Source organism: Mugil cephalus, chromosome 9 (genome assembly GCF_022458985.1).
Source record: "Mugil cephalus isolate CIBA_MC_2020 chromosome 9, CIBA_Mcephalus_1.1, whole genome shotgun sequence".
NCBI lineage: Eukaryota > Metazoa > Chordata > Actinopteri > Mugiliformes > Mugilidae > Mugil > Mugil cephalus.
Genome location: NC_061778.1, coordinates 27,707,751 through 27,732,121, shown reverse-complemented (window position 1 = coordinate 27,732,121; position 24,371 = coordinate 27,707,751). Strand labels below are relative to the sequence as shown.

General features: G+C 38.8%; 1 protein-coding gene across 4 annotated transcripts in view; it reads left to right on the top strand.

Moving 5' to 3' along the window:
• Positions 1 to 24,371, top strand: part of nlk2 (nemo-like kinase, type 2) — a 45,781-nt gene that overhangs the window by 10,053 nt on the left and 11,357 nt on the right. For 2 of the 4 annotated variants that reach the window (XM_047594580.1, XM_047594583.1), the window contains exons 2-7: positions 8,542 to 8,671; positions 8,913 to 8,968; positions 11,845 to 11,951; positions 12,967 to 13,052; positions 18,724 to 18,933; positions 19,329 to 19,442. In XM_047594580.1, coding sequence (XP_047450536.1) covers positions 8,542 to 8,671; positions 8,913 to 8,968; positions 11,845 to 11,951; positions 12,967 to 13,052; positions 18,724 to 18,933; positions 19,329 to 19,442 — 703 coding nt within the window. The remainder of the gene's footprint in view (positions 1 to 8,541; positions 8,672 to 8,912; positions 8,969 to 11,844; positions 11,952 to 12,966; positions 13,053 to 18,723; positions 18,934 to 19,328; positions 19,443 to 24,371) is intronic. The other 2 variants (XM_047594581.1, XM_047594584.1) reach the window with 1 other exon arrangement.

Here is a 24,371-nt window from a genome sequence, read left to right as displayed (position 1 = left end):
CAAGCCTTCTCTGAGTCATTTAGATGTTCACTGGCAAACTTAAGGCGGGCCTGTACATGTGCCTTCTTGAGCAGGGGGACCTTGCGGGCACTGCAAGAGTTCAATCCATAACGGCGCAGTGTGTTGCCAACTGTTTTCTTGGTGACGGAGGTCCCAACTGCTTCCAGATCATTAACAAGCTCCTGCCGTGTTGTTTTAGGCTGCTCCCTCACCTTTCTCATCATCATCCTCACTCCATGAGGCGAGATTTTGCGGGGAGCTCCAGACCGAGGACAGTTGATGGTCCTTTTATGGGTCTTCCACTTGCGAATAATGGCACCAATAGTTGTCACCTTCTCACCAAGCCTTTTGCTAATGGTTTTGTAACCTATACCAGCCTTGTGCAGGTCTACAATCTTGTCCCTGACATCTTTTGACAGCTCTTTGGTCTTGCCCATGGTGCTGTAGAAGTTGGAATGTAAGAAACTGATTCTTAGAGCAGGTGTGCTTTATATACATGACGAGTTAAGATCAGGAGTATTGGTAATTAGTTGACTGAGCACAGCTGTGTGCCACATGCGCACCAGCCAATCTGTAGGAGCCTGAATTCTAAGTGAATTGTTGGGGATCAAATACTTATTTCCCTTAATAAAATACATAACAATTTATAACTTTTAGATTGTGTGTTTTTTATGCATTTTCGATTGATATTCTGTCTATACCCATAACCAGTAAACAACCATAAAAACCAGAGTCTGATCATTTCTATGGAAGTGGGCAAACTTACAAATTCAGCAGGGGATCAAATACTTATTTCCCTCACTGTATATACGGTGATGGCAAAAAGTTTTCAGACAACCCATGCATTTGTGAAATATTGCATTAAGAATAACTCTTAGGTCTTCAAGTGCAATTTGTTGTAGTACAGTCACAGACGAAATACTAAATAAATTCGAAAACAGCCATCACAAACTTGAGTGGTTCCATAAACATATATAAGAAATTTTGAATATTGGGTCATTTGGTACCAGTGATCCACTAATGAAGGTCGTGCCAGTACATTTAAAAGTTCTTCAGAGACAAAAAATGGCTAAAACAAGGAACCTAACGCAGGAAACACGCCTGAAGATGCAGATTCTCAGCCAGGAAGGTATAGCTGGCAGCAGATTGCCAGGAAGTGCAGATGTCATTTGGTGGGAAACCACTGAATGACATCACAGGAGCTCCAACAGCAGTGGTCAAACCAAACTGGTGTCCAGTGTTCCTAGTGTAACAGTGGAACAAAGCCCTGCACGTGGTCGACTTCTAGATCATAGCTTAAGGTCCTGCAAGGCTGTCAAGATGCATCTGCTCAATGAGAGACAGAGGTTAGCCTGGAATTGTTGGCCCAAGCACACAAGAACTGGACAGCCAGGGACTGTTGTTCATCTCACTGTCTGTGATGACACATTGTACTCTGCCAAATATTGTGCCATTCTCCAAACCCACATGCTCCCTTTTGCACATGCATTGTTCCATCCAGGTCGAAACTGGATATTTGAACACATCCAGGGCCAGTAGAACTTGGCTGTAGGAGCATAGTATCCAGGTCTTAAAGTGGCCAGCTCAATCCCTGGACATGATCCCCACTGTGGTGGATTATCATGTCTAATGCAGCCACACAACACAAATTTTAAGGTTGTCCGAAAACTGTTTTCCACCACTGTACAGTGTTTCATCCGAGATTCAAGCTGACGATAAAAACTGAACTGTGCACTGTAGGTCTTCTTTCCTTTTTGCTAACTTCCAAATTAGACTGCTTCATGACATGAAACCTAATTCAGAATAAGAATGAGATTAGAAAGAAAGTGTGAGACATCAAGTGTGTTAAAGGAAAAGGCTATAAGAACATTTTCAAACAACTTGGTCATCCCGTGAATACAGCTTCACATGTTATACAGAAGTTTAAGGTCCTCAAAACTGTAGCCAACCCCCCTGAACGTGGCCAAAAAATTTATGACTAGTTGAAGAGAAGGATGATATGAATGGTAACCAAAGACCCACTTCTAAAGAGATCAGAGCTGAACTCCAAGGTCAAGGTATCTCCCAAGTGTCAGATCATCCATCACTGTTTGAGCCAAAATGGACTTGATGGAAGGCGATGAGGAGGACTCACACTGTCTGACACTTGGGAGATACCTTGACTGTAATTTTCCAAAATGCATATTAAAAAGCCACAAATCTTCTCCAAGAAAGTACTTTGGACAAAACATTTAGAACATTCTCGCAAGTCATGTCAGCTCTATTCACAGATGCATCCACACTTTGTGAAGAAACTGACTGAGGGGGTTCAGGCCTATGCAGAACAGCAGTGGTGATAACGCATCTCCTTGGTATATGTCACACTTGATGTTGATCTCATCTTGTGCCCAATCATCTCTAGGATTACTGTTGCTGTACTGTGTGTAACAGCTTATTGGTCATGGTGAGGGATTGTCGTAAGTGTGGCATTCACATCCACTAGTAGATCTTCCTTTTCAGGTCAGCAGCTATTGTATTGAGACTGTGGGTATTTGTTGGGTCTTGGTACCCATTCTGTGATTGTGGGGGTGATGAAGAAGACATGAAGACATCTCCCTGCTGACCTGTCATCCTGGCTCCCTCTTGCCATGACATTGTTGTCGTATTTCAGCAACTCTGTGTTTTCCACCCTTGTCCAGGAATGTCTTGTTCCATTTCTCATCAGGTTGCCCTGGTTCCCTAGCACCTATTGCAGGCCTTGTTCGTGTGCTCTAATGTTGGGCATCCTATGCCTAAGCACACTCATTCGATGTTATTGATTTTGCCCTCACTGGGATTTGAACCCCAGCCTCCCGAGTGGCAATTTGCATTTTGCACTGTTGGACCTTAAAATGGTTCTAAGTCGAGCTTCCAAAAGATTTGAGCAGGCAATTTTTGAAAATAACAATTTAACTGAAATAGGCTGTTAAAGACCATAGCTCAAAAAAACACAAAATACCCCTAAAAACAGAAATGAAAGTCTCAAAAAAGGACTCGCTAATGATGAGCTCCACCATTCTTATTGATCACTTCAAAAATGCTTAATGCAAGTGTTTCCAAAAGCCTAGTGGGAAGTGGTGAAGATGGCTTCATGAAGGGCATCCACTGTTTGGAACTGCCGTCCATATTTGTAAACTTCCCTTGCCACCTATCCCCAAATGTTCTCAATCGGATTTAAATCAGGGGAACATGCAGGATGATCCAAAAGAGTGATGTTATTGTCCTGGAAGAAGTCTTTTGTCTGGCAGGCATTGTGAACTGCAGCATTGTCTTACTGAAAAACCCAGTCCAGTGTTTCTTCTACATTGACACTTAATTTAGTTTAATGTAGCTTCAGATTGCAAACTTAAACATAACTATGCTGAGTTTACTTTTAAAACAGCAGTTCTTTAAGTGAAATACTGTTTCTTCCATAAGTATAGGATTTACTGTTTGGTTATCTTTGTTGACATTTGTTTAAGCTAGCTGGATCGTAATTATTGGCTAGAAAAATAAACAAAAAAGTATTATTTAAATTCTTTTCCCCTGCTTACTAGTTTACCACACTGTCACACTATTGGCTAACTAGTCTACACAAAATAAAAAAAAAAATATATTTTCTGTATGTTCCTCAGCATCTGGTTTATTAACATTTGTAAACATGTGAGAACTTGGCTGTAAGAAAATCGAATAACTGTTCTCCTCTTTCACACTAGATGGCGATACGTGTCTTTTCAGTGGGTTAATACCACATTAATACGGCCCAATTTCCGGCGGGCCTCTTGCATGATATAATAAACAAGAGTTGTTCATGCGGCAGACGGGCATTTCAAACAACAACCAGACAGATAATAGTACATTTTTAATCTTGTACGTAATGTTTGCACTACTTCTGATGCAGGTAAGATCCGCGCTACCCCTCAGACGGCTCCGTTTCTCTTCTTCTTTTTTCTGCGATCGGATTTCTTGGACGTTTTTGTTCCGGGGTCACACGCCAGCGCAGTGATTGTGGAACATGCGTACACACATTATCCGATTGAAAACTCCGATTCCAATCTCATTATCTGGGTGTCTCAATCGGATAATGAGAACTCCAATTTTAAGAGTAACATGTTTACATGCAAGTTCTCCTGTTATAGTCCGATAAAGGCAATAATTCGTTTTTTCACGTGCATGTAAACGCACTGACTTATTTCAAGTTAGCACCAAGTCAGATTAATTCTACAAGTTATATTCATTTTATTCTAGACCTAGAATCTAGGATTCAATCTAGGTTTCAATCAAAGCTGGCAAACTTTTAGGTCACTGGGCCATAAAAAGATATGAAATGAAAGATATTTTTTGACATTGCAAAGTAGGGCATTTTTACTATTATTTTCATTATTTAATTTTCATTAACCTTTTGCTTTGATGATAGATTTGCACACTCTTGTCATCCTCCAAGAGGTATTCATCAGAAATAACAGCTGTACCTTGTCAAGAATGAACTTGTAGAATTTCTTTCACATTCCTTCCTAATGTGTTTTCCACCATCAGTGTTTTGTTGTGCAGAGGTATGTTTCTCTACTGTGAGTAGCCCTATTCAGCTGCTTTTCATTTCCATATTATATCAAGAACCTCACAACTAAGTAAAAAGAAATGACAATCCAAAAATTTCAAAAACTGAGGAAAAAATATTTCCTCAAGTGTAGTTGCAAAAACAACCAAACGCTGTGATAAAACTGGCTGTTATGAAGACCAACAGTCACCTCTGCTGCAGAGGATAAGGAGCTGAACCGCTTCAGAAACCACAGATTAACCTCAGATTAGAGTCCACGTAAATACTTCACTGTTCAAGTAGTCACTTGGTCAGGCCATTTATTTTTCGACAGGACTGTGACCCCAAATATACTTCCAAGTTAAAGGCTATTTCACCTAAAAGGAGAATGATGGAGTGCCACACCACCTGGCCTTCACAATCACCTGATCTAAACCAGTTTGGCATGATTTGTACTGCAGACTGAAGGCGGAGCAGCCAATAAGTACTCAACTCCTTAGGGAAGTCCTTTCCAGGTGACTTCCTTAATGGAGCTAATTGGAACAATGTCAAGGGTATCTACAGCTGTCATCAAAGCAGCTAATGGACAGTACAGAGAAGACAGGTAGGAAATGGGAGGCAGAGAGAAGAGGAATGACATGGGGGAAAGGGTGCCTGGTGCGGGATTCGACCCGGGGCCGCCTTTTTTTTTTTTTTTTTTTTCCTATAAGCGATTCATTTAATTGATTGTCACCCAAACGAGGCCAGTGAAAATCTTTAACTATCTCTTATAATATGATGGGGTGTAGGACTATCCATTTTCATGCAGACTTATATGTTTTTTTCTCTGTATCAGTTGAAACATGCCCCATAATGAAATCCAGATGGCGTGTAACCAAACTCCTATTTGGATAAGAATTGAATATACTCCAGGCAGTAAGTAATAAGTAATACATGCACATATATAAATACTTAGCTGTATTTGCTCAATTTGAAAGTCAACTTTAGGTAAAAAAAAAAAAAAGTGTTCGTGTGGTGTTGAAATTGTATGTCTAAAAAAATTTTAACTAAAAAAAAGTTGATCACAAAAAATAATACGAGTAAGTATATAAATTTAAATGGGTGACCTATGATACCTGCTGGACAGTAAACACTATATACTTAAATACCCTGGTCCACTGGGCTTTTATTGTAATTGTATGCAAGATCTCTAAACTACTCCACAAAGTGCTCTGAAACCTGTCTAATAAATCATCAGACAGTTTCTGTATGTGGTATCAGGTTGACAGAACAAAGAGAAAAGAAGACCTCTGCCCCTGTGCTGCTCTTGTGTTACCAACCACAATGTCAGACATAGAACTCCCCAGCTGCATGAAAAAGGGTCTATTCCAATAACAACATTCCAGTAATGGAACAAGTTGCTTGAAACTCAGAACGGACACCAACTTTTTATCATAAAGCACATTTGAGCAACTTGAATGTAAAAATTTAATAGTTTGTAATTGAAGTAACTGAATGTAGAATTTAGAAAATATTATTTTCTGACCTAAATTGAAAGAAATGCCTTTCTATCAAACATCATGCAAATGGGTCAGCTATATAACTGACACTGTAATTTACACCAAATTTGAAGAGGACCACTTTAGTATGGTATTTGTTAAAGAGTGTGCCATAATCTGCATTCTTTTCTCTATTCTGCATTTACACACCCTCTCTGTCATCTTAACTTAAGATACCAGCCGTATTCCTGTAGTGACTAGATGGTTTTCTTTAAGTTAAACTTAATCTATATTGTATTTTTATTTAAATATCTTTAAATATTCAAATGTAAGTCTGTTCCAAATAATTATTTAGTACCACAAATCATTCAAGCTATACTCAACATAATACAATTACAAACACCTGCGGTGTGTATCTGGATTGATACTGTGAGCTTATTTGTGTAGTTTGGTGTGAAGCATTGGTATAACTTAGGACATTAGTCCACTGCCATCTGTTAGCTCTGACTGATCCTATTTGTAGTGCTCTAGTTTATCAAGTTGGAATTCTTACACACTTACACTTACTGTTCTTCACAAGGCTTTGATAGCTTGATCATTTCACTTTGACTAATCACTATGAGAGGTGTAGGATAGTAGTTTATTTGGGCTTGGTCATTCACACAGCCACACAACCACTTTACCTCACTCTTTCTGTACGTATTTCACAAATGCTGACGAAAATGAACCAGTCACTCAATTTGCTGTGGTTAATCATTATCATTTGCTTTGTTTCTTCTTAACACTGGAGCTTGTAAAAAAGTATAGAATTTAATGTGAAATTGAAACATTAATGTAAAATCAACACAAACTATTTAAATTCAGGTACCATTGTCCAATAATAGTCTTTAACTTTGAACAAACAAACATATCTTGCCCCTGCAAAACACAAGGCAAAACACTATTAGAAACCCAGTCAAACTGAAAGAGAAAAAAAAAACCCGACCAGCATGCTAGCAGTCAGCTACCACTAGCAACCAATAAGGAGACACCAGCTAACTAGCCTAGTGAACAGCAGTAGGCAGTATGTGGCACATCATTGGGGTGTTCAAGTGTTCACCTCCATTTACCAATGTTTCGTTAAGTTAGGCCCACAACACCTCAAGAAGGCTTAACAGCGACTTTCAACCAAAAGATTATCTTAGTACTACAACACTACTACACTACACTACTTAGTACTACAACTACTAACATAGTTAGTAGTAGAGCTAATGTAGTAGAAGTAGTAGTATTTATGTTACTCACTTGCTCACTCTGCTGCCAGGGACATGTTGCTACTGTCACCCTCTGTTCTCTCCTGCAAATGCCCAGCTCACACAGGAGAGCAATGGTGGATTTTTTTCACAAATCCAAGGCATCCCACATCCCATCTCCACCTCCACTGGCCGCACTGGCTGCCATCTCGGAATATGGATGGATGGATGGATGGATAGATAGTTGATAAAATACAATAGAATAAAATACTGAGGTATAAACATAAAAGCAAAACACACAAACAATATTTAAAAACACAAAATAGGACAAGGAAACTTCAAAAACACAAGATACATAGGTGGATAAGGTGCAGTGGCAAGATGATGGCAGTAGTACTGATGATATGATGGTAGTGTTATTGTAACTAAACAGTATATAATAGTAGTATAGTATATAATATAATAATATAAATATAATAAGAAGAAGAAGAGAGGAGAGAGGAATTATCATTAGCCTCCTCAACTCTGTCTTCCCATGGGACAGTAAGTTAAACAAAATACACTACTTTCTTTACTTCCGACTACGACAGCAGGTCTCAGCCGGGTATTCACTATCTGCGCTGGGATGGTCACCTGTTCTTTTATGTCGGCCCTCAGCTCCCAGGCTACCAGTAAAAAACTGGAACTACTATTTTGAATTTGTGGAGTGGGAGATTTGAGCCTTCCTTGTACATGTGTAAAAAGGTCTCTTGTGCCTGTTTCTGTGATACTTGAGGTGTCTGGTTAGTTCCAAAGTTAACTCAATTCTCAATCCTTCACCTTGTTTATCTGGTTTTTGTTTAATAGCAAACATTGTCATCGGCCATAGATCAAACTAAACACACTTGCGTTAAATGGGTTTTAAAACATTGTTATATATTTCAGATTATTTACAATTTTTTTTTTTTAATTTCACAGTGGTAATTTTGCACTATGTAGTATCCTTGGGGTGGAGTGGCAGGAAGCACTATAAGCATCACTATAGCTGATAACATGTGTTTGTCTTATTCCTCACTAAATGTGGGGGGTTACAGTTTTTGTCAGATGTTTATGTTTCTAATGAAGTGACTTGCAAACTGAATTTAAAACTATGTACAGGGGTATGTACAATTATAGATCTTGTAGTCTTGAACCAAAGTTAATTTCTGCTTGATTTATTCAGTAAGTGTTGTAAGTTTAAATGATTGTATTAACTATGCTAAGTCCACATATGATATAATTCAAATTTAGTAATTTTATGTTTGTCCTCTCTACCCAGGTCAGTGACTGACCCCAGAGATGGAAAGCGAGTTGCTCTCAAAAAGATGCCCAGTGTCTTCCAAAATCTTGTTTCTTGCAAGAGGGTATTTCGGGAGCTGAAGATGCTATGCTTCTTCAAACATGAAAATGTAAGAACTTGGAAAGAGGAAAGTCAGGTGGCCATCAAGAGTAACCAGTGCTATCAAACCTTTTCACTGCAACTGATTAGATTCTAGCTGTTTCAGCTACATAATGCTATTAGCAAGGGTGTTGAACAATAGCTTTAAAATTTCACCATTTGCTGCATGCAGAAAACATTCCTAGTAATAGATATACTATTAACCTGGGATGTAAAGAAACCTTAAAAATATGCTGTAACTTTCTCTTCAGGTTCTCTCTGCTCTGGACATACTACAACCTCCACACATTGACTACTTTGAAGAAATGTATCCTTTATCACTGATTGATTTAAAGTTTGATCAGGAAGGTCCTGTATTTAACCTTGCAGATCACGAGATGAAAGATCCTTGTACAGTATATGTGTCATGGTGAAAATGGAAGGTTCCAGTGTGTGCCTAAAGGGCAGAGGTCAAAGAGGTATTTATTGTCATTTCGACCATTTATCGCAAGTGCAGTGCATTGTGAGATGGGAGGCTGTCCCTTCGAGACTGTTGACCTGCATAAAGTACAATACAAGGGCAGACCGCAAACAATACAAACAGTATAAAGCATGTAGACAGTGGAGACAATGAAGACAGACAATGCTAATAGTGCAAGAACAAGAGACAGTACAAAGACAAATAATAGAAAACACAAAAATATTCGCAACAAAGATATTCCAAATAACATTTCAACAAAATGTTACTACAGAAAACACCCTTCATAAAGAAAAATAAGCATACATAGAATCAAAACTATTTAAAATGCATTTACATAACCTTTTCAAAGAAGTCCAAAAGGCAGACAAAGAGAACCCACTCAGAAAATATTATATTGTATTTGTTTATTCAGAAACTCATTTGTGAGTTGCAAAAGTAAGAGCACCTTTAGGATCACAAGTCAGTTTCAAGGTACCATGCTGATCTGTTCAGAAGTGTTTCCAATCAATGTTTTGAGAAAGAAAAAAGAATATACAGTATATATATATATATATATATATATATATACTGTACTAAATAGTATTCAATGACAATTATCCCACTTTTTTTTTTGCACAAGGTCATACACTTTTTACATGATGGCAGAAAGGTGCCTCATGATGTGGTGATGTTGTGGCATTTTTATGAAGAACTGTATCACAAACAATCAGCAAATAAGACACATTTTTATTACTTCTCCAAATGAACAGCGATAACATAAAAGATGGTAAATGGTTGGCATTTATATAGCACTTTTCTACCTGTTTCTACTTAAAGTGCTTTACCCACTTGTTCACACAAATACACACACACATTTACATACCAGTACCTTGCACTGGTAACTCAGGGTTCAGTGTTTTGCTCAAGGACAGTTATTGCGCATTGTCCATGTCTGGGATCGAACTGCTAACCCTCCAGTTTGTGGAAAACCCGCTCCATGTACTGATCCACAGCAAAGACAGTTGCCTTGAAAATAAGATAAATTACTTTGAGTCAGTGTTAGGTGGGTGCTTAATGGTTCTCTGCCAGTTTAAGCACTACATGTTGCAAAGAAGTAAAACTGAGGCCTAATGAGCCTGTGGGCACATTGGAGGACCTAGCTCTCTCTCTTCAAGCAAGAAAAAAAACAACCTTCTTCTCCTAAAGAAATAGGTAATGGTGAGCATTCCTACAATCCATATGCTTGGGAAGAGGTATGGAAAATAACCTGTGCAGTATATTTGATAAACATGCACTGGATAGTGGAAGGGAAATTACCTTGGGCTTCTTGGAAAGTGAATGCCCTGTGTCCAGTCGATGTGTGCTTTAGGATTTACTGGATTGCACCATGAGCAAGTTCTCATTTAATGCAGCATTTTGACATGAAAAATCTGAAACTTGAACTGTTTGTGTTCATTTTTAATATAATGTTATACTGTACTTAACTGTACAAACATCTGTGATACAAATACATTATTCCATGTCTGGGATCGAACTGCTAACCCTCCAGTTTGTGGAAAACCCGCTCCATGTACTGATCCACAGCAAAGACAGTTGCCTTGAAAATAAGATAAATTACTTTGAGTCAGTGTTAGGTGGGTGCTTAATGGTTCTCTGCCAGTTTAAGCACTACATGTTGCAAAGAAGTAAAACTGAGGCCTAATGAGCCTGTGGGCACATTGGAGGACCTAGCTCTCTCTCTTCAAGCAAGAAAAAAAACAACCTTCTTCTCCTAAAGAAATAGGTAATGGTGAGCATTCCTACAATCCATATGCTTGGGAAGAGGTATGGAAAATAACCTGTGCAGTATATTTGATAAACATGCACTGGATAGTGGAAGGGAAATTACCTTGGGCTTCTTGGAAAGTGAATGCCCTGTGTCCAGTCGATGTGTGCTTTAGGATTTACTGGATTGCACCATGAGCAAGTTCTCATTTAATGCAGCATTTTGACATGAAAAATCTGAAACTTGAACTGTTTGTGTTCATTTTTAATATAATGTTATACTGTACTTAACTGTACAAACATCTGTGATACAAATACATTATTCAGTTACGCTACTTTACTTCCTAAGTTTTGTAACCATTTGTAACTTGATTGACTGTTTCAACCACACAAAAATGACACTTACTATAACAGAACAAATTATGTTCTCCTAGTATTTTAAAGGCTTATCCAAATGTTGTGCAGCAAACCTTAAACGAGCTTCAACATGCTTTTTTAGATTTCAGCTGGTGTCTTAGCTTTCCATGCCTTTTTCCACCTCCCTTTCTGTGTGTGTTCAATACTTTTCCCCTCTGTTATTTTTCATTATTACACATAACTTAATTTCTGAACTTATTTGTTTTGGTTTCTTTCTATGTATGGATTACTTGGGTTGTTACCAACACCTGGTGAAAATTTCATGTCAATCGCACCTTTAGAAATATGTTAACTATGATAAATTGTGATGTGTTCAATACTTATTTTACCCGCTGTACAACTTATGACCAATTGTGCCCAATTATTTAATTTTTGGTGCAGATATACAACTCATAATGAAATAATGGAGTTAATTTGCTGAGGCTTAAAACTCTTTTTAAAATGTAGTATAAATAGTATAGATTTAGCACACAAAGACTGTCTCTTATAGTTTGCCTCTAGATTTGCCATTTGTGCTATTGATTTTTTTGTTTGTGTTTGAACCTTAATTTCCGGATGGTCAGATATGTGGTGACTGAACTGATGCAAAGTGACCTTCATAAGATCATCGTTTCACCACAGCCTCTGAGCTCAGACCACGCCAAAGTTTTTCTTTATCAGATTCTACGAGGTAAGATTCTGTTCACTTTCAAATTATCATGCCTTGTTACATTTATTCAGCGTCAGAGTGACATTACTTACCTTACTTACCTTCAAAAGTCATTGAATTACGTGGTGCATGTAATTAGTGCACACCTATGTGTTTCAGACCCAAAATAATGCTCAACTATCTCAAAAGCAGTCCCACACAATTGCTGGTGCTTCATAAACCAAAGGCAGGCACGGCCAAGCCCCATAAGTTGGACTTGGAACTAAACAACCAGAAGCTTTTTGTCCTGTTTGGCTCCTAATAGGGTACTACTAAATGTGTGCTACTAGTGTGTACTCAGCATGTTGAGTATGCAGGTCTCCTGAAGTAATATATATACTATTTCTCTACTACTTATATTATATATACTAGTAATTGTTTTTATCAAAACCAGTTCCTCCCACAAAAGTAGTGCTGCAATGGTTTGGTAGAACCAAAGTCAATGAAGTCTGTCATTTAATGTTATTTACTGGTTGAATGTCTAAACCTGCCCTTGCCTGAAGAGCGAAACTATTAAATATAGATGACAGGCATTTAACCAACTGAAAACAGCCTGTAGGCTAAAAGCAAGGGGAAAAAAGTGCTTCAAAGCATCTTCACAGATTCAGTACTGTTTTCACATTGTTTCACCAGCATTTTTTTTTAGTCTTTTAAACTTATCACTGTTCAACTAGTGTTTCTCACAGAATTTGTTTTCCATAACAATAATAGTAACAAAAATCTGAGCAAATACAATAGGTTCCAACACTGTTGGTGCTCTCCTCTGTCCTGCCTTCTCTTTTGTAGAGAAGGCAGGACAGAGGAGAGCAGAAGTAAGAAGATAAATTCATAAATGCAGCATCTAAACAAGTGGCATAGCTGTGTTTGTAAATAAATGAGAGACACCTGTTAAAAACCCCTGTACAATACCCCTCACTCATTCTGCATGCATGAGGGACACCCTGACTTTTATGTAATATTCTCTTGTTGTCTCTTCCTCCTCCACTGTCACCCTTAGGACTAAAATACCTTCATTCTGCTGGAATTCTACACCGTGACATCAAACCCGGCAACCTCTTGGTCAACAGCAACTGTGTGCTCAAGGTATGTGGAACAGGCTGTGTGTGGCAAGTATTTTTGATGTCAGCTGATTGGGTCATCAGTGAAAGTCAAAATTTTGCAGTCAACATAAAGACCATCATTGTAACAAACGCTTTTGTTAAGGCTGTTTAACAATGCAATAAATGTATCTTTCTTTCCTCTTAAGACCGTTGCTGATGGTGTTTAATGCATGGCACTTAGTTACTGGGTTGTATTGCTATGTAGTCTATAAGGAGCACAGAAGCAATGCTAAAAAGAAGAAAGCTTTATAGTAGTTCAGTCAGTGTCTGGTTTGTGTCCATTATCCTCCATCTGGTCCTACTGTCCAACATATTAATTTTTCAGGAGCTGATGCATTTGCTTCATTTGTTAAAGTGCTTATAGGAGGCAACATCTTCCGTTTCAAAAGCGCTATGTCTCTAGCAGAAAACGCATCAAACTTTATACAGAGTGCAAATTGAAAAACTGAGCCACTAATATTCAATGTCAATTCAGTTTTATTTATATAGCGCCAATAACAAGATAAATCGTCTCAAGACGCTTCACAAAAACCAGCTTGCAACCTCCAGAGCAGCCTGAGGGCGACAGTGGCAAGGAAAAACTCCCTTTTAACAGGAAGAAACCTTGAGCAGAACCAGCTTATATGGAGGGACCCATCTGCTGAAGGCCAGCCGGGTAGAAACAGAGAAGATAGAGAGAGAAGAAGAACAAGACAAAACATCTGTCATAGATACATACATCAAGCTGAAGGAAACATGTAGGATCTTGTAATATAACACATAACTGATGATCTATTAGACAGTTTGTGAGTATAAGAGGAATCATGGGCAGGTTGGTGAATTGTTCATCTAGGTAGGAGTGGACAACTGGAGGAGGCCATTAAGACTGGGGCAGATGTAGTTTGTGGAGCTCCACATGTCTGATACACAGCACTCCAGACCATGAAGACTGGGCTGGTTGATGAGGCCACAGCAGCAGATGTAGCTTAAAACTCCACAGGTCAGAAATTTAGCGCTCCAGACCAGAGACTCTCACAAGAGGATGGAGGAGGAGGGGAGGGGAGAGAGTGAGACACAGTGGTTAGTAAATTATAAGAGATAGAAAATAAAATGATAAGATATTAGAGGACAGGAGCCAATGAAGAAATAGGAGAGGACATGTCCTCAGTGCATTGTCCCCCTGCAGCCTAGGCCTATAGCAGCATAACTAAGGAATGGTTAAGTCCAGCCCTAACTATAAGCTTTGTCAAAAAGGAAAGTCTTAAGCCTGACCTTAAACATAGAGACGGTGTCTGCCTCCTGAACCCCAACTGGGAGCTGGTTCCATAGGAGAGGAGCCTGATAGCTGAAGGCTCTACCTCCCATTCTAATTTTAGAAACTCTAAGAACCACAAGCAGACCTGCACTTAGAGATTGTAGTGATCTGTTGGGACAGTATGGTACTATGAGGTCTTTCATATATGATGGAGCTAGGCGTTTCAAGGCCTTGTATGTAAGGAGGAGGATTTTAAATTCAATTCTAGATTTTTAACAGAGCCAATGAAGAGAAGCTAATACTGGAGTAATATGATCTCTCTTGCTAATTCCTGTCAGTGCTCTTGCTGCAGTGTTTTGAATCAATTGGAGGCTTTTTAAAGAGCTACTTGGAAAGCCAGACAGTAACGAGTTACAATAATCCAGCCTGTAACACCAAGGTTTTTCACAGTAGTACTGGAGGCCAAGGTAATGCCATCCAACAAAAGCAGGTGACTTCTGTTTTGTCTGAGTTTAAAAGTAGAAAATTACAGGTCATCTTTAAGGCATGCTTGGAGTTTAACCAGCTGATTAGTTTCATCTGGTTTCATGGATAAATATAGCTGGGTATCATCTGTGTAGCAATGGAAGTTTATGCCGTGCTTCTAATAATATTGCTTAAGGGAAGCATATATAATGTGAATAATATTGGTCCTAGCACAGAACCCTGAGGAACTCCATAGCTTACTTTGGTAAATAAATAAGAATTGTTGTTTACATGGACAAACTGGAATCTGGCGGACAGATATGATTCAAACCAGTCTAGTGCGGTTCCTGTAATCTTGATCACACTTTCAATTCTCTGTAGTAGAATATTGTGATCAATAGTGTCAAATGCAGCACTGAGATCTAGCAGGACAAGTATAGAGACAAGTCCATCGTCTGAAGCCATGAGGAGATCATTGGTAACTATAATCAGAGCCGTTTCTATACTATGATGAGCTCTAAAACCTGACTGAAACTCTTCAAACTAACCATTCCTGTTTAAATGATCAACCAACTATTTGACAACAACCCTTTCTAAAACTTTAGAGATAAAAGGAAGGTTGGAAATTGGCCTATAGTTGACTAAAACATTTGGGTCAAGAGTGGGTTTTTTAAGTAATGGTTTAATTACAGCAGTTTTAAAAGACTGGGGCACATATCCTGTTAATAAAGATAAATTTACCTGATTTAATATGGAGGTATTAATTAATGGAAAAACCTCCTTGAGCTCAGGATGGGATCTAGAAGACAAGTTGATGGTTTAGATGCTGTAATAACTGAAGTGAGCTCAGGAAGATCAATTAGAGAGAAAGAATCCAAATATTGACTCGATCCTACATAGGTTTCTAATGCCACTGTACTTACATCTTTGACAGATGAAAGAGTGCTATGAATTTTATCTCTAATGCCAACAATTTTATCAGTAAAGAAGCTCATGAAGTCATTACTTCTGAGGGCTGAGAGAATAGATGGCTCAACAGAGCTGTGACTCTTTGTCAGCCTGGCTACAGTGCTGAAAAGAAATCTGGGGTTGTTCTTGTTTTCTTCTATTAATGAAGAATAATATGCTGTTCTAATCTTATGGAGAGTTTTTTTGTTAGTTGTTAAACTATCTTTCCAGGCTATGTGAGCTTCTTCAGAATAAGTGGAATGCCAAATTCTTTCCAGGTTTCGAACTGTCTACTTTGAACTACACAACTGTGAATTATACTATGGAGCTACCCTCCTGTGATTTATCACCTTCTTTTTAAGAGGAGCAACTAGATTTAGAGTTGTGCTAAGTGATGCTGTCATGCTGTCAACAAAATAATCTATTTGTGATTGAGTTAGATTGTGGTTGCTGACATCCCTGACATAAGGCACTGAGGCAAATACTGAAGGAATTAATTCCTTATATCTAGTTATAGCATCATCAGATAAGTGTCATACATAACAAAATGTCTTTCCAATTTCTGTGTAATTACTTATAGTAAATGCAAATGCTACAAGGAAATGATCTGACAATAGAGGGTTATGAGAATATACTGTTAGACCTTCAGTTTCTATGCCATAAGTTAGTACAAGATCTAAGGTGTGATTGAAACAGTGAGTTGAACCATTTACATTCTGAGAAAAGCAAATTGAGTCTAGTAATGATGTTGATGTCACTGTCAACATCAACATGGATGTTAAAGTCACCTACTATAATGACTTTATCTGTTCTAAGCACTAAATCACATAGAAACTCAGAGAATTCAGCTAAAAATTCTGAGTAAGGAGCAGGTGGGCAATACACCACAACAAAGAGAATTGGTTTTTGTGTTTTCCAGTCTGGATGAGCAAGACTAAGAGTAAGGCTTTCAAACAAATTAAAGCTTTGCTTAGGTCTAGGATTAATACATAAATCAGAGTGGAAGATTGCTGCTACTCCTCCTCCTCGGCCTGTGCCTCCAGGAATGTGATAATTACTATGACTGGGTGGCGTGGACTCATTTAAACTGACATATTCATCATCCCGCAGCCGCGTTTCAGTCAAACTTAATAGATCAATCTGAAAGTGATCTAAAAGTGATTTAGATGAGAGAGACCTGACATTCAAAAGACCACATTTAATTTTCATATTGCTCTGTTGTACTAGTGAATTTGTGTTGATAAGGATAAGGTTCCTATGAATAACTCCTTTATTTGTTATTTTTCCATTTAAAAAATCTGGAAACAGACAGCTCATCAATGGAGTTTGGGGAGTTATGGGTGTGAGACAGCACTAGAGAAGCAGCAGAGAGGTGTGTAAGACTGCAACTCTGCCTCCTGGGCTGAACTCTGGCTTGTCATGGTTTTGGGTTGTTAATAAAATCGGCCAAATTCCTAGAGATAAGAGAAGCACCCACCAAGGTGGGGTGAACTCCATCTCGTCTAATCAGCCCAAGCTTTCCCCAGAAGGAGTTCAATTATCAACGTAGGCCACGTCGTTGGCTGGACACCACATGGATAACCAGCGGCGGAACGATGACATGCGACTATACATATCGTCACTGGTCAGATTGGGCAGGCGACCAGAGAAAACTACGGAGTCCGACATAGTTTTAGCGAAGTTACACACCGATTCAACATTAAGTTTAGTGACTTCCGATTGGCGTAACCGTTGGTCATTACTGCTGACGTGAATAACAATTGTACCATACTTAGCCTTAGCATTAGCATTAGCATTAGCCTTAGCCAGCAGTTTGAGATAAGATTTGGTGTCCGCTCTGGCCCCTAGAATGCATCTAACTATGGTCGCTGGTTTCTTTAACTTCACGTTCCTCAAAACAGAGTCGGCAATTACCAGAGTTGGCTTCTCAGTGGGTGTGTCGCCGAGTGGGGAAAATCTGTTAGAAATGTGAAGCGGTTGGTGGTGCTCCATGGGCCGGGTAGGACTATGCCTCCTTCGTACCGTAACCTAGCCACCCTGGTTTCCTGGCTGCTCGAGAGCTGGAGGGGGACAGCTAGCAGGACCTATGCTAACGGGAGCTGCGCTCGGTCGGCTCGCACCGGCTACAGGGCACTGGCTAGATATTGGGTTTTGCATGGAGTCGTGCTTCCAATTCAGAGAGCCTCGCCTCCAAAGCTACAAAATAAACTACATATGTTACAGGTACCATTACCACTAAAGGAGGCAGAGGAGTAGCTAAACATGTGGCAGGACGAGCAGGAGAGAGAAGGAGAAGCAGAGGGAGAGAAAGTAGCCATAGTTAACCGCTAAATACACCAAAGCTGATTAAACTGAGAAGAAACGTGAGCTTAACAATGTGCTACAGAGGACAGGTGGTTGGGTAACCTCAAAACACGAGTTTCAACACTTATACAGAAAACGTTTACGTGATTTTAACGGAGTTAAAACAGTGCAAGCACACACAACAGCGGTGCAGAATCGGGAAGTGACGCAATATGCTTACTCACGTGAGGAACGTAAGAAGGTGAATCACTTGCACTGAACTATGTTCTGCTAACATTACTGCTTCTTGAAAAGAAAGGAAAAGAAAAGAAAAGCAAAAACAGCGTGATAGAATAAATCCATAAACAGTCCTGCTAAACATTAGACATGAATCAGCAGCAACAGATGAGGAATATATTCAGGAAAGACATATTACAATTTATTGGATACCTTTGGTGATTTTCGGTTTGGATTGATGCAGGCTTCAATAAAAAAAAACTGACAATTTTGCTGTGAGTTACATGTTTATTGAAAAATAATGCAATCCTTGTTGTGTTTTCTTTTTTTTATTGAGTGTCTGTGAAAGTCAGTCATTCTAGATACATCAGCAGTGGATGTTTTTATGTAGGAGTAGGAGGAGAAACAAATATTTACTGTAGTAGGAAAAATTCAATTCAAGATTACTGTAGTAGACTGTAGCAGTCTCTGAATAATATTCTTTCAGATCTGTGACTTTGGCCTGGCTCGAGTGGAGGAATCAGATGAATCACGGCACATGACTCAGGAAGTGGTCACACAGTATTACCGAGCTCCAGAGATCCTCATGGGTAGCCGTCACTACTCCAATTCTATTGATATCTGGTCTGTGGGCTGCATCTTTGCTGAGTTGCTGGGGCGACGCATCCTCTTCCAAGCACAAAGTCCCATTCAGCAGGTACCTCCTACTCTATTAGCCCTTTATAGGATACTCATTGAAATACTTGGAAATTCAGAATTTAAAATTTAAAGGGCATCAAAAGACTTTTTTACCTTTGTTATAATTTTCAAAAAATTACCATATATGGTTCCTTGCCCATAAGTGGTAAACAAATGTAAACATGAATTTAGACCATTAGAACATAAGAGTTTATTCAGGCACTTGTCAACATACATATTATCACATTAGACAACATTAGGACACTTCTTCAGTGTACATAATAAAACAGTTATGCTCAACATTCATACGGAGATGGACCTTAAAGACCACTTTTAACTTTCAATAAATAAATAAATAAATAATAAATTTTACTAACTGTGTTTGTTGTTCGTGCTATCTGTGCCTGTGTCTAGCTGGATTTAATCACTGACCTGTTGGGGACTCCTTCTATGGAGGCGATGAGGACAGCATGTGAAGGTGCTCGTGCTCATATTCTCAGAGGACCTCACAAACAGGTAACCATTCTGGTTAGTCTTCTTTACTCTGTTCTTTACTCTGACTTTCTGTTAAAGACTATTGTATTTCAATTTGCTGAGATTTTTTAAAAGTTAAAATCTTGCATATAGAACAAAACACTAACACTTGTTTCAGAAAAATTGGTAAAGGACTCTAGACCAGGCATGTCAAACATGAGGCCCGCGGGCCGGACCCGGCCCGTTGGGTCATTTAATCCGGCCCGGCATAAATTTCTGAGTATGTCAAAAAAAGAAGCGAGTCTCTAGCTAATTTCTATTAAAAGTTGTGATTTTTTAAAATAAATACAAACCAAATGCACCCTCCGGCCGCTAGAGGGCAGTAAATGTGTAAAAGCGCTCACGTCAAGCATGCGGCACTGACACGAGTTAGTCACAGGAAATAAACATTCACAACGTGATGTGTCCAAGTAAAAATAAACCGGCAATCTTGCTTCACCATTCACCTACTAAACAAGTTATCGGTCAACACACCCTTCCCAAAATGGCACTGTCAAAAAAAAGAAGAGTGGACACGGAGTGCAGAGTTTTCCAGGAGAAATGGACCGAGAAGTATTTATTCACAGAAGTGAATGCAAAACCAGTGTGCTTGGTATGTAATCAGCAAGTTGCAGTGTTCAAAGAGTTTAATATTCGCGCCACTCATCATAAAGACAAGTATGTCATATTAAAGACAATTAATATCGTGCAGTATATTCTCAGCCTCAGTAGGCCCAGCCTAGTAGTTTGATCTGATGTAGTCTAATCCTATTGCCCATGCATTGCTATAACTTTTTTATTTATTTATTTATTTTATTTTATTTTGTATTTCTTTTTTCATTTATTTCAAAGCAGTATGACAATTAAGGCGAAAATATTTTTTTCATAGCTCCCACTTGAGTTTGTTTAGTGTGGTGAGTTGGTTCAGGTGTAAAACTGCATTCACTCAACTGTTAAAATAAACCAGTTGTTAACACATTCACGGCCAAACATGAAAAATATTTTTTTTCCCATTGGTTTTGAATAAATGTGTTGTGCTTAGAAAAGATCCCTTGTCATCCGTGATTATAATATGTAGGGTAGGCTACAAATGTAGGCTGAATGATAAAGCATAGTACTGAAAAACAAAGCTAAATATTTGGAGTTGACATTCTTTTACTGATCCGGCCCACCTGAGAACAGAAAGTCTTGATCCGGCCCCAGAGCCAAACTGAGTTTGACATGCCTGCTCTAGACCATATTAGTCCCAGGGAGATTTTTTCCACTTGACTGTACACATGTTCAACACAACAGAAAATTGGACAGGACAAGAAAATGCTCAAATCAATAACGTGTGACATTAGACATTGAAGAGGAATCAATAGATGGAATCAATACCATGGCAATGATCTTTTATTTATTTATCACTTTTCTACCTTTTGGTACTCAAAGCACTTTACAGTCACAGCGACATATTTATCCATTAGATCACACAACCAGTCATTCACACACTAGTGTATGATACTGTCTTGCTTCAGTGTCTTGCTCAAGTGCACGTTGGTATGTGGTCCAGGTGCTTGGTATCAAATTGCTAAGCCTCTGGTTTGCAGTTTGTATAGGTGAGCGGAGGTGATTCTGTACTCCTGTGCCTGATCCACAAGTCTTTCACCTGGACAAGGGGAAGTCTGTGCCTCGGATCATAAACTATCTCACTGGCAGACCTCATTACATCAGATTGGGTACTGCCCCTCTAGGACTATAGTTAGGTGACTGTCCTCCCCCTGTTTTTCAGACTGTACCCAGCAAAACTCATGTCATGTCACATGCAATAGTTCTCTGATGACACTGGACAAACAATTAAGTGAAGGATATGGAGTGTTGGGTGAACCAACAACATATGGTTCATCCAATCAGCCTGCAGTATTCATGCAGGACAACACTCCATATCACACAGCAAAACGGGTAAAGCAGTTCCTTGAAACTGAAAATGTTGAAATGATGACATGGCCTGTCCAGAGTCCTGATCTCACTTTGGACCAGTTCTCCTCTGTCCACACAACATGCTCCTCAGCAAAGCTTAGTCTAGCCTTTTGATTCTGTCTGCTAATGAGAGGTTTGGTCACTGCAGAGTGGGCTTTCAGTCCAAATGCTCTTAAACGTCGAGACAGATCCTTACCCTGATCGTCTGCAGTTTCCTGTCCTCTCTAGTATTTGTCTTTGATGTACGACCAGCCTTCTTGGGGCACTTGAATGAGTTTGTGATGTCGTAAAGATTCGATATTCTTGAAATCACAGATGTGGAACGACCACCTTGTCTTGCTATGGCTGATAGGGTCATCCCTTTGGCCTTCATCTGGACAACCTGCTGCTGGAGGCTTTCAGTCACTTTAGAACAGCCCACCATCTTGCAGAGTCAGTGAAACTGTAAGTTAGACTGCCAGTTAAATAGGGGTTGACAGATAATCAAGGAAATTAGCACCAGGTGCCAGATTAACACCAATAACTGGGAGGTATCTGAAAGTGTTCTCTAATTTTGATCAGTGTGTTTTCTGCTACATAATGTTTTTTATTGAAATGCCTTAGTTATTTTGTGTAAAAAGTGTTCTAGTAGCATGGCATAGACACAACAAAAAGTACTTCAAATGTTGAGCAGTGAAGATGACATTATTTCAGAAAAAATCAGTGGTTTACAAAACGTTTTCTAATTTTGATCACCAGTGTATATATATATATATATATATATATACACACACACAGCAGGTAAAATAAGTATTGAACACGTCACATTTTTCATAGTAAACATATTTCTAAAGGTGACATGAAATTTTCACCGGGTGTTAACATCCCAAGTAATCCATACATAGAAAGAAACCAAAACAAATAAGTTCAGAAATTAAGTTATGTGTAATAATGTAAAATAACAGAGGGAAAAAGTATTGAACAGGCTTACTGATATTTATTTAATACTTTGTACAAAAGCCTTTGTTGGTAATGAAGCTTCAAGACGCCTCCTGTATGGAGAAACTAGTCACATGCATTGCTCAGGAGTGATTTTGGCCCATTCTTCCCCACAAACAGTCTTAAAATCTTGAAGGTTCTGTGGGCCTCTTCTATGAACTCTGATTTTTAGTTCTTTCCATAGATTTTCAGTTGGATTCCAGTGAGATGATTGGCTGGGCCATTCTAGCAGCTTTATTTTCTTTCTCTGAAGCCAGTTGAGAGTTTCCTTGGCTCTGTGTTTGGGATCATTGTCTTGCTGAAATGTCCAACCTCGTTTCATAAGAGAAGATAAGATATACCTTTATTCATCCCACAGTGGGGAAATTCTCATTGTTAGCAGCAGCAGACATTCAAATGGTGCACATATAGGAAATCATCTGGCCCAGGAGCCTTGCCCGTAGGCATGTTTTCTAATGCTGTTAATAGTTCTTCCATGGTCAGTGGCGAATCCAATATGTTTCTTTGTTCTGCAGTCAGTTGGGGTAGATTAAGTTTTTTGAGGAAGGCCTGAATGTCGTCAGGATTCAGGTTGGTAGTTGTTGAATATAATTTTTTTATAGAAGCTGTAAAAGATATGATTAATTTCCTGAGGTGCTTGAGTGTGTTTGCCACTTGAGTCCTGCATTGCACTTATAAGAGATTTTTCTCTGTTACGTTGGAATTGATTCGCAAGACATTTGCCTGATTTATTGCTATGCTCAAAATTTTGGTATCTAAGTTGTTAAAGTATGAATTCTGTTTTTTTTTTTTTTTTGTCAAGATATTTTCTAATTGTAGTTTCGCATTTTGTAGTCCATAATTGTTCATTTGTGTTTGCGGTGTATTTTTCTGTTAATTCTTTAATCTTATCCTCAATGTTTTTTTCTGCTTGTTGGTCTTGATTTTTCTTGTAAGAGGAGTAAGATATAATTTTGCCTCTGATTACGGCCTTCCCTGTTTCCCAGATCAGAGATGGGGATAAATTTGAAGAGTCATTTATTTCCAAAAACCACTTCCATTCCTTCCTTATTAATGATTCAAATTCAGGGTCTCTCAGTAATGAGGTGTTGAGGCGCCATGTGGGTGATGGTTTTAGGGAGGGTTCTATTTGAAGGTGGCGGGACACCGGTGCATGATCACTGATTATGATAGGGTGTATAATGGTGTTGATTCTTTGTACAATAAAATAGTTTGACAGAAAAAAGTCAATTCTAGAAAAGGAGTGGTGTACTGAGGAAAAGAAAATGTATTCCCTCTTTGTCGGGTTTTTGATTCTCCAACCATCGCCAAGTCCAAACTCATCGATGTATTCTTTGAGGACTTTGGCTGATTATGATTTTTTTTGTGTGTGTCGAGTTTTGGGACCGATCTAGAGAGGGATTCAGGACTGTGTTAAAGTCCCCTCCAATGATTGTAATGGGGGTGACGGCTATGTCAGATAATTGCGAAAAGACTTTGTGAAGAAGGCCGGATCATCGTTATTCGGGGCATAAATGTTTGCAATTCTGTATAATTCATTAAAGATTGACGCCTGAATGATGATGTATCGACCTTCTGTGTCTGTTATCATTTTGTTTAAGGTAAATACAAGTCTCTTGTGGACCAAAATCGTGACTCCTCTTTGTCTACTATTGAAACAGGAAGAGAAAACTTGGTTAAAATTTGGATCTGTAACAGATTTTTCTTCTGAATCTTGTGAGTTTCTTGAATGAGTAAGATATCGGCCTGTAATTTGGAGATATAATCCATATTTTAAATTTGTTTTTGCCTGCGAGCGAATGCCATGCACATTCCAAGAGACGATAGTTAACTGAGACATGGAGAGTGAAAGCATTCAGTCCTTTGTATGTTGTGTTGGTAGAGGATTTTGTATGTCTCTAAGGAGCCGTCTGCTGCTTTCAGCATGAAAGGATTTACAGACAATGGAGAGAAATCAGGAGGTGAGTGTTGGAATAATTGATTATACCTGGTACAAACAATGTCATA